We start from the raw sequence: 11829 nt of genomic DNA on the forward strand, positions 1-11829 counted from the left end.
GTTTCTTACATATTCATATGTACATATGTTTGTGTGCAAAACGTCAAAACATCTGTTTGTTTTGTGCTGCTTTTTCCTTCATACATACTCGCATCAATTGATATTTCCAGCAGGCGTATACCACCAGCAACTAAGTAGCTTGTTTATGCCGGACGTATGTATATTGTATAGAAATTTGAAAACAAAAGCATCTACAACAACAACAACAGCAGTCGAAAGTGACAACTAAAAGAGCAATATCGGCTAGTGTTGCTTTAACATAGTGGCGCTCTCGCACGCCGCTCCCCAATATACTACGCTCATTGATCGTCATTTGCTTCAAGTGCGTGCCAAGTGGCGTTGATTTTTCGATTTTTTTCACATAATCAAGTCGCTTTGTTAAGATTTTATTTTTTATGTTTTCTTTAGATACTTGATATCATCCACTTTACTGATATGAACAGTATATATTTTTGTATTTTTGTCTGGCCTTTCCTGTGCGCTATTTCTTCATTTCTTTATCTAAGTGCATACATAGTATGCACGCAGGCGGCTAGTGCTCAGCTGAAGCTGCAATTGTTTTTTACGCTCTAAACTTTTTCCAGTATTGTTGTTTGCGTTGTGCTATCCGGTTGTGCGGTGCTGCGGAAATTCGAAATTATATCGAAATCTTAAATAATTGTTTAACGTTAATTTCGTATTGTGATATTTTAATAGTGTAATATTTTCAAATGCTTATTTAGTGATTAACTTACATATATTTATATGTAGTTGTATGTGTTATAAAGTCCATATCGAAACATACAAACTTCAGTAATTCAACGCATTTTTTGAGTTAAAAAATTGAACAGTCTGGCAGACAAGCTACTGATATGCTATCAAATATTGGATTTATAGAAAAATGTCGATGGCGACTGAAGTGAGTGCGGTGTATGATGAAATTTGAAATTTTAGAAATCGTTTTCAAAATATAACAAAAATTATACATGTTTATGGCAAGATAAAAAAGGATTATAAAAAAGAAATTTTAGTATTTTTTAATAATTGTTAAAATATTTTTATTTTTATTTTTTTACATGTATAAGAAAAATTATATTATCTATTTATTAGTTAGAATATTTAATTTAATATTTTGGCCACCTACTTAAATTGAGTTAAGCGCTTTTCGCCCAAAAATTCACAACACATTGAATAATAGATATTAATTGTTTGACATTTAGCAATTTCGCAACATGACCGCGTGTCTTGACATTTTGTTTACCGAAAACCAGTCTTACATTTATGAATGTATGTAAACACATGTATACAATATTTTGTACAAGTTTGTATGCATGTATATGTGTGTTATGCATTCCAAAGAGACAGTCAGTTAGTTGGCCGAATCAGCTGAGATGACTAATAAATGACTGGTTTTGTTAAAGCTCTCATACATACAAATATACTTGTTCACTCAATCAATGAAAATAAGCATAGTAAATAATAGTATATTTACGCTTTTACGTACATTATGAAAATTAATCGATTTTTAGTATTTCAGTATTTATGACAAATTACAAAAAATACAACATCATGAAGTTTTAATATGATGACTAATAAAATTAGTGTCTCTAAAGCATATCTATTTGTATTTATATACACATACATATGTTTATATGTATTTAGATTTTTTGTTCATGGAACTATCAATGCTTTGATGTCACCATGTTTGGCATATCAATGAAATTTCACTTTCGTTTACTCATAAATATTAGAGTAGCGATTTCAGGTAACAAGGTTTCAAAAGCATTACAAATATCCACATTCGCATCTCTCCAAAGCGCAACAATGTATATTATCAGAGCGCTACCTGCTCAAATTCATTCCTTACTCTACATGCGCTCAGTTCGCTAAGAAAGCTAACGGGTTCATTTAAAAAGTAAAGCAGCATAACGTTTTTTGATCATGTTATTACTTGGTAGTATATTATTTGTTTTTAGAGAGATATCGCTGAAGAGGTTTTTACAGATATTTTAAACATCTACATATACATATTCTCAAATATATCCCGTCCGCTTTTTTGCTCCTTTTCAATGCTTTTTAAACTGCGTTACAGTGATCGGATTTAGCTCAAATATTCGCCGTTTCGTTCGATAATCTGTTTCCATCTAGACGGCAACTTCATAATAACCCATCGTAGAGGCCGCCTCCTTATTTGCGAAGAACTCGTACAGCCACTTTTCAAAAGCCTCTTTTGAGTTCATCTTTACACCACCAAGGGCGTTCGCCAAGGACAGGAACAGGTGGTAATCATTTGGTGCTATGTCCAGGCTATATTGTGGATGCGATAAAACCTCCCATCCGAGCTCACGTAGCTTCTGACGAGTCATCAACGAAGCGTGTGGTCTGGCGTTGTCCTGATAGGAACACAACACTCTTCCTTTTGGCCAATTCTGTACGCTTCTGGTCGATCGCCTGCTTCAAGCGGTCCAGTTGTTCGCAGTAGATGGTAGAATTAAACGTCTGCCCATAAGGAAGCAGCTCATAGTGGATGATTCCCTTCCAATCCCACCAGACACACAGCAAAACCTTCCTGGCCGTCAATCTCGGCTTGGCCACTGTATGGGACTTCGGATTCGCCGGCCTTCGACCATGACCGTTTTCGCTTGACATTGTCGTATGTGATCCATTTTTCGTCGCCAGTCACCATCCGCTTCAAAAATGGGTCGAGTTCGTTCCGTTTCAGCAGCATATCGCAGGCGTTGATTCGGTCCAGAAGGTTTTTTTGTGTCAAATCATGCGGCACCCAAACATCAAGCTGTTTTGTGTATCCAGCCATCTGCAGATGGTTTAAAATAGTTTGGTGACTAACTCCCATCTCCTGTGCGATGTCACGAGATGCCACGTGTCGGTCAAACTCGATGTTTTCCATCATTTGATCGGTATTCGTCGTCACAGGTCTTCGAATCGTCGAAACCATTACTCCGCAGTTCGCAGTGATAGAGTACCATCCAATCTCACTGAACGTTTCTCTAGCGGATTTGCCTTTAACGACGGAAAACTTTAAAATAGCGCAAATTTCGGTGATAGTTAACCCCATGTTTACGTTATATTGTTGAACGCAATATCCAAACTAATCATGCATAGCGTTGTTTTGTGGGTTATGTCTTTCAAAGATGTATAGTATTGCCAGATAAGAGCTCCAAATATGTTCCTTACTTGGTTCAAAGTACGATAGTTATCTGAGGAAAAACGCAATCTATAATATATAACTTTATAACATAGGTGATTATACTGTCTTCCAAATAGAGAGCAAATCAAATAGCCCTGAGGTGAGAGGCTCGATGGTTTTTAACCAAGTACTTGGCCAATTCGTTATATTTATACATCTCTAATTGGAATCGACTTCTGAAATCTCTTCGTGAAAGAATTTATTTCAATCTCACCATTTTTAGACGGTTAAAAATCCGTGTCTATTTCAGATACGTAGACCCGAAATTCTAACTATCGTACAAGCCCTTATTTCAACTCTGATCTCAAATAATTTGCTTATCTTTGTCATCTGAGAGCTGGTATCAAACTAGAGGTGACCCCACTACTTTGTGTAGGGGCGCGTATTAAATGCTTTAATATAAGCAAGCTTGTCGAAAGTCACGAACATTATGTAAGCTAATCAGTAATTGATAGTTCATATACTTATTTATGTTATTGAAAATATATTACAATTGCAGTATTAACGTAATTGTGGTAGTTATTAATAGTTGAGCTTGAAACTGAGATAAGCTGAGGTCTCACTTTCAACAAGATTATACAACTATTTTGTGTTTATGAATAAATAAATTCTAAATGGATGAGTTTCATACCACTTTTAAAGATACTACAAGTAATTTAATCGGATTAAATCCGGTTTACAATACATTTTCTCAACCTACCCGGCTTAGTGTATGATAGATTTAAGTTCAAACTATATATATATAAAGGAAGTTAAAGAGAAGTGTGTCTAGTTTTAAGAATAAATATATGTCATTGCTTTTGTTTTAACCCTTCACGATCTTCTATAAACTATGCTCTTATATATAAATCGAGAATTAGTTTCCTATGGAGAATTTGAAACCGATATTATATTTTACCGTAAACGTATCAAAACTTAATGAGCTCTTCATTAACACCTTTCTTATTTTTGTTATTTTTCACACTCAATCTTTAGAGCCTACGAACACAAATACCAACAAAATCGACATACAACCGACGAAACGTCAATTGTGGAAACTGAGTATGGAAAAGTAGAAGGCGTTAAACGCTTAACTATTTACGAGGAGCCATACTATAGCTTCGAGGGCATACCGTACGCGCAACCACCTGTAGGTGAGCTGCGCTTTAGAGCACCACAACGACCCATACCATGGGAGGGTGTAAGGGATTGCAAAAGCACCAAAGACATGGCTGTGCAAACACATGTGATAACCGGCACAATGGAAGGCGCCGAAGATTGCCTCTACCTCAATGTGTATACGAATAATGTAGGTGCATTTACAATAATTTATGACACATTCAATAGCTTTTTAACAATATATTAAATACTCGCAGACACAACCCGATAAGCGGCGACCAGTCATGATTTGGATACACGGCGGTGGACTCTGCACTGGCGAGGCTACACGTGAATGGTATGGACCCGATTATTTCATGCAAAAAGATATTGTGCTCGTGACAATACAATATCGACTGGGTGCGTTGGGTGAGTATATATATTTGATATAATTAAAAAGATTCAAATTATAATATTAAATTTTTATCATTTCTAAAAAGGCTTTCTTACGCTCGATACACCCGAATGTAATGTTCCTGGCAACGCTGGTCTTAAGGACCAAGTACTTGCTATAAAATGGGTTAAAAATAATTGTGCAAGTTTCGGTGGTAATCCTGACTGCATAACAGTTTTTGGTGAAAGCGCTGGCGCTACCGCCGCACACTGTATGATGCTAACTCCACAGACACAAGGACTCTTTCATCGCGTAATTTTAATGTCGGGCACTGCCTTACCGCTGTGGGAGACAGATGAACAGAAATATCGCGCTTTCAATTTGGCGAAATTAGCTGGCTATAAGGGTGTAGATAACGATAAGCATGTGCTTGCATTTTTACGAAAATGTAAAGCGAAAGATCTGATAGCGCTGGAAAGTCGTACGCTATCGGCAGATGATCGTGCGCATAATATATCGACGCCCTTTGTCTACTGTGTGGAGCCGTATGTAACGCCTGAATGTGTGATAGTCAAGCCCATAAGAGAAATGATGAAGACTGCATGGGGCAATGCGATACCGATGCTGGTCGGTCATACGTCAGATGAGGGACTGATCTTCATGCAGGGTGAGTTTAATTCACATATGAATATCCAAAAGTTGGCAATGGTTCCTAATATTTTAAACTGATGAATAATGGCGCAAGATCAAAACGTTTTATGAATCATCCTATATGTACAGTATTTTACTAATTTTCATGTATTCAATTTCTAGCCGCCAAGCTCTTGGCCAGCGCTGCACAAAAGCAGAAATGTTATTCGCTGAAATCCTTTATCCCTTACGAGGTAGCTGATAATGAAGAAAGTGAGAAATTTGAGCAAAAATTGCGAACGGCGCATGTGAGTGGCAAAACACCTACCGTCGAGGAATATAAAAATGTAAGTTTAAGCAGACAAAACACACCTGTAATTAGCAGTTAATATTTTCTATCTATCCACAATATTACAGATTATCGCCTACTCGTACCTGCACTTTCCGCTCTATCGTCTCATACTTTCACGCCTATCACATGCCGCCGGTGCGCCGCTTTATCTATACCGCTTCGACTTTGACTCCGAAGCGTTACCGCATCCTTATCGTATATTTCGGATGGGGCGTGGTTTAAAGGGAGTGGCGCACGGTGATGAACTGTCGTATATTTTTTCAAATCTTTACTCGCAACGCATGCCAAAGGAAAGTGGTGAATATAAGACGATTAATCGTATGATCTGTTTTTGGACACAATTTGCGCGCAGTGGCAACCCAAATGACGAAGAGATACCTGGCATGGCAACGCTGACATGGGAGCCCTTGAAAAAGAGTGAACCAAAATTAAATTCTTTAAATATAAGCGACGATTTGAAATTTATAGAATGGCCAGAGTTGCCGAAGGCGAAATTGTGGGCGAGCGCGTATGACAAGCACACAGAGTTGTTATACTGAAGTGAAGCAAAGTATTTGATTAAATATAATTCAGACACCAGTTTGAATGCAAAATAAGTCACTTGTTTGTAATTAAATATTTATTTAAACTATTGAAATATGATACAAATTATATAGTACAATTATATATTTTGTTGATTATCCAATTGTTGTTTGATTAGACGAAAATTCATCATACTTGTATAAGTGTATATATGTATATAATAATTTGTATAAAATTTTAGAATTTTAGTAATGAATATGCATACGATAAAGCTTTAAATATTTGTAAAATATGTACAAAATATAAATGATACCTTGATAAATGCACATGCAATTCAACGAATGAAAAATGCAAACGCTTAATCTTTTATTAGGTTATCTTTGTCCCTAAATTGTCTATAGTTAATATATAATTTCGTATACACTATGTTATAAACCAATGGTTTTGTATGATGTGTGCTTGAGCGACTACAGGTCGTATACGTAACTGATTTTTCATCGAATAACTTTTGGGTAGCCGCTCAATGATATGTGGTACCGATTTATGACGACTTCTTGCAACAAGAAATGTCTGTACCTTTGCATATTAGAAATCCATTTATTTCGAATTTTAATGCATGAGCGACCCTACCCTACATTACTTTCAAACGTGCAATAGTTTTGAAAGTATAACTAACATAAATATAGCAAATACAAATACCTTAATCCACATAATTATTGATGAATAATCTGCTTGGTTTGGTGAAGCAAAAATAACTGCAACTCAACGCATAGAATCGGATTACTAATACTTTGATCGTGATAACAAATCCATACGGATGACCACAGTAGTTCTGTATGGAGATTTCGAGAAAACTCACAAAATTGGACGAGTTAACTTAACAACTTTTTAATCTCCGATACTCATTTGTAAAATTGTCTGTTTCAAACTTTTATGGAATATTTGAAACTTTAAGCGGACCTCCATTCTCGTTTTCAAAAAAATCGATTTTGTTGAATGAAATATGTTCCGTTAAAATTTCAAGTGAAAATTTCAAAAACTCTTGTAGATATAGCCGATTTATGATGGAAGCGTTAAGCGACAGCGAGAGCGCCTCAAAAACTTTAAACGCTGGCTTTTGTTTGATCACAAAAAACAACAACAACAAAAACGTATGTAAAATTGTTTTTCTTCTTTTTTAAGTCAAATAAATGTATGCAAAGTTACAACCCTAAAAAATAATTTATGTTCATTTACCAACCCGTTGAAAATCGCCAAAATTTGAAATCGAGAATGGAGGGGTCCCCTTAAGCTGCATTATATAACTCACTCTGCCACAATTTACTCAGAATACGGTTATTCAATTTAAATCTCCCAACTGTGAATGAAAATCATAGCTCTAATTTTATTAGTAAAATTTCATAATAAATTATTTAAATAAATTTTATAACGGGTGATTTTTTTGAGGTTAGGATTTTCATGCATTAGTATTTGACAGATCACGTGGGATTTCAGACATGGTGTCAAAGAGAAAGATGCTCAGTATGCTTTGACATTTCATCATGAATAGACTTACTAACGAGCAACGCTTGCAAATCATTGAATTTTATTACCAAAATCAGTGTTCGGTTCGAAATGTGTTTCGCGCTTTACGTCCGATTTATGGTCTACATAATCGACCAAGTGAGCAAACAATTAATGCGATTGTGACCAAGTTTCGCACTCAGTTTACTTTATTGGACATTAAACCAACCACACGAATGCGTACAGTGCGTACAGAAGAGAATATTGCGTCTGTTTCTGAGAGTGTGGCTGAAGACCGTGAAATGTCGATTCGTCGCCGTTCGCAGCAATTGGGTTTGTGTTATTCGACCACATGGAAGATTTTACGCAAAGATCTTGGTGTAAAACCGTATAAAATACAGCTCGTGCAAGAACTGAAGCCGAACGATCTGCCACAACGTCGAATTTTCAGTGAATGGGCCCTAGAAAAGTTGGCAGAAAATCCGCTTTTTTATCGACAAATTTTGTTCAGCGATGAGGCTCATTTCTGGTTGAATGGCTACGTAAATAAGCAAAATTGCCGCATTTGGGGTGAAGAGCAACCAGAAGCCGTTCAAGAACTGCCCATGCATCCCGAAAAATGCACTGTTTGGTGTGGTTTGTACGCTGGTGGAATCATTGGACCGTATTTTTTCAAAGATGCTGTTGGACGCAACGTTACGGTGAATGGCGATCGCTATCGTTCGATGCTAACAAACTTTTTGTTGCCAAAAATGGAAGAACTGAACTTGGTTGACATGTGGTTTCAACAAGATGGCGCTACATGCCACACAGCTCGCGATTCTATGGCCATTTTGAGGGAAAACTTCGGAGAACAATTCATCTCAAGAAATGGACCCGTAAGTTGGCCACCAAGATCATGCGATTTAACGCCTTTAGACTATTTTTTGTGGGGCTACGTCAAGTCTAAAGTCTACAGAAATAAGCCAGCAACTATTCCAGCTTTGGAAGACAACATTTCCGAAGAAATTCGGGCTATTCCGGCCGAAATGCTCGAAAAAGTTGCCCAAAATTGGACTTTCCGAATGGACCACCTAAGACGCAGCCGCGGTCAACATTTAAATGAAATTATCTTCAAAAAGTAAATGTCATGAACCAATCTAACGTTTCAAATAAAGAACCGATGAGATTTTGCAAATTTTATGCGTTTTTTTTTTTTTTAAGTTATCAAGCTCTTAAAAAATCACCCTTTATGAGAGAAGTTAAGTTAACTTTTATAGACTTTTCCTATTACTTTTACTGATAGATTCCACAAAATTTTTATTATTTATTATTAACACATATTTAATAATTTTTAGATCTACACTCAAAACACTGCTGATAGCCTTACACAAATATTTATTTTATTGAAACCCCACATTATTCAATTAAGCGCAGATAATTACAATTAGCATAGAGTTCGTATAGTGAATAAGTCATTTTTGTTAGAATAAAACTACATTTTTTTAACTAAAGTGGACCTTTCGTATTGACTAACTACTGCAGCGAGCTTGCATGAAATGTACACATACATTACAATTAATGTTAAGTATACGTAGTGGCGTCTAATGCTAGTAATAAAAGCGACACGGAATGATAGGAAATATTAACTTTGTTGCATCGATATGCGTGATAGAATAATTGCAGTTTATTGATATTTATTTAAGACTGAATATGTGTAAATAAGTCGTATTAATATAAGTATGCGTGTGTTAAATAATTATTTATTTATTTTTGTGGTAAAAATTTTTAAAATTAAATATATAGATAATTGCAGTGAGCATTTTTATGGATAAATATTTTGTCTTGAAAGCGCTTTCAAAAAATTATCTCTAAAATATTTCTTTATCCCAGACACATGGAAAATCTACTTTTTAAGATATTTCTTTAAGTAAAGCAATGCATACGATAATGGCGGCTAGGGTTTTAAATTTTTACACGAAAATGTTTTCCATAAAATTATAATAAAAAATAAATTAAATATTTTTATAGTCGTATGGTATATCTCTTAATTTAATCATATTATACAAATTATGTTTTTACAAATTTGTAAACAATATTTTTTCCATTTTTTATATATATGTACAAATGTATGTATATACAGCACTCAACTATGAGCTCAATAGTTCCATACTATACGAAATGAGCAAGAACATTCTTTGATGTGAGCTGAGGTCAAGTGGGGTGACTTCGCAATAAGAAGCATAGTGCTAATCAAATATGGTAATTTTTGTGTGTTAATATTCTAAAGAATTAATATTGGCTGTGTCACGTAGTAGCTGCCTACATAATCAAGTGTTTTAAGTGCGTGACTGCTACACCAAGTGTTTTAGGTTCAAATTCTTTTAAAGAACAGATGACAGAAATATCGCAATTTGGCATAATGATAAGCATGTGCTTGAATTTTTGCGAAAATGTAATTCATTCCTATCCATAGTGTATTTTTTCACATAAAAAAAGTTTCATAATTTTCTGTGAGTCAGTGGAGTCCAAATATATTATAGATACAAATTTTGAATTGACGATAGCATTTAGAAATCAAATTTCATACAAATTTCCTTCCCTAACTCGAATTTCTACAACTCCAATAACTCGAACTCTTGAGCTGGCAATAGAAGTCACATTTCATACAAGTTTCCTTCCATAAATCGAACTTTTCGACTAGGGCATAATACAAAATATAAAATTTTACTTACGAGGCGGAATTTTAAAAGAATCCCTCTATATTCGTATGGAGGCAAACACAAAATATGATGTTACACTTATGGATTTCATAAATCGTATAATAAATGAATGGGATATAGACGTCAAGAGCCAAACAACAGCAAAGTGCAACCCACGAAATTACAGAATACATGTTTGAATGTATTTACATAAAATAGTATTCGAAGTAAGTAAATAAAACTGTTATAAATCTATATCTTAAATCTTTTAAATTTTTTTCTTTTTTAAGGAAAAATTCTATAACTCGGAGTCTCTCTAACTCGAAGCTTTTTTGTGGATTATGGCGATTAGAGTTAGAGAAGTTCCACTATATATATGTATATGCCGAATAGTACAAAGGTATATACCATCTTTATGAAAACTCGGCCAAAATTTATTAATGCAAGTAAAATATAAAATTAATGCCCATTTTATTGGCATTTACAAATGTTTATACACTGAAAAACATACATATATTTCTAGCCAATCATACTTATAATATTATATATAAAAATTATTTTAAAGGGTATGAAAATATATGCATATATTTAAATATTTATAAACAAACTGATATATGCACACAAGTAAATATGTACACACTCCACCCACACGAAAATAACCACCTGTGCTGAGAATTAGAATATAATTTGTTTGAAGTTTATTGCCACGTATATTGATCGCCTCCTGCTCTGATGAGGGGCCAATAGGGTCACAAGACAGCCAACCGGCTAATGATAGCCGGCGGCCGTTTTAGCAAACAGTAGCATGCATATTAACAAATCAAGTACATATTAATATGCATGTACGTATATAATTAAATATGTCAGAGTCGCTATGAACAACAGTGGCAATGCCAACGAGATAAGGCGAATGAGCGACAGTGTATCAATCACGCTCATTAAACATTCACACAATCCGACTAATAGTTGGCATATCAGCATTGCTCCGCCACGGAAGCGATAGTGTTTACACTCCCATTTCTCACACACTACATATATATGTATATATATAAGAGTATATATTTAGTGCGGCTGTTGTAACAGAATAAAAATGTTGTTATATTAGCATAATAACGAGAATATTTTGGAGTTTGCATGTGTGCTGAGTATATGGTGTAGAACTAGATTGGTACTAGTCTTTTTATGACTAAAATTGGACTAGTTTATAAAGTCGAACTAGTGCATTGTTATGTAATTGATAATAGATGATACTTTGATATAAAATATTTGGGACATAAGATTCAACCCAGTGTGTGATTTTGAGTTTTACAGACCGCGCCATCTGTTATGTGGATATTCAAACATTGAAACACTGAAAACACATTTAACATTTTTTTATTTCAGATAATTTTATACAATTTAGTTATTTACATTACTATAAAATGTCTATAATCTTTTTGAACCTTACGGGCGATATAGCGATATACTTCACATCTAGTTCCCA

The 11829-nt window shown here is 34.8% G+C and overlaps 1 protein-coding gene across 1 annotated transcript; it reads left to right on the plus strand.

Annotated features, from left to right (window-relative positions):
- The first annotated feature begins 576 nt into the window (after nt 1-576).
- On the plus strand, nt 577-6408 carry LOC105219031 (esterase B1). The gene is made up of 6 exons (XM_011194960.3): nt 577-898; nt 4163-4475; nt 4543-4693; nt 4765-5325; nt 5472-5635; nt 5706-6408. Exons 1-6 carry the CDS (start codon nt 852-854, stop codon nt 6177-6179), a joined length of 1710 nt encoding a protein of 569 aa, XP_011193262.2. The 5' UTR covers nt 577-851; the 3' UTR covers nt 6180-6408.
- The last annotated feature ends 5421 nt before the right edge of the window (nt 6409-11829 follow it).

Source organism: Zeugodacus cucurbitae, chromosome 2, assembly GCF_028554725.1.
Source record: "Zeugodacus cucurbitae isolate PBARC_wt_2022May chromosome 2, idZeuCucr1.2, whole genome shotgun sequence".
Lineage (NCBI taxonomy): Eukaryota > Metazoa > Arthropoda > Insecta > Diptera > Tephritidae > Zeugodacus > Zeugodacus cucurbitae.

Bases quoted from the DNA above. Each gene is read 5' to 3' on its own strand.
- LOC105219031 (XM_011194960.3), top strand. From the start codon at position 852: ATGCTATCAAATATTGGATTTATAGAAAAATGTCGATGGCGACTGAA. The intron at 4,476-4,542 runs GTAGGTGCATTT...AAATACTCGCAG, and splicing joins TCAATGTGTATACGAATAAT to ACACAACCCGATAAGCGGCG. The intron at 5,636-5,705 runs GTAAGTTTAAGC...ACAATATTACAG, and splicing joins CCGTCGAGGAATATAAAAAT to ATTATCGCCTACTCGTACCT.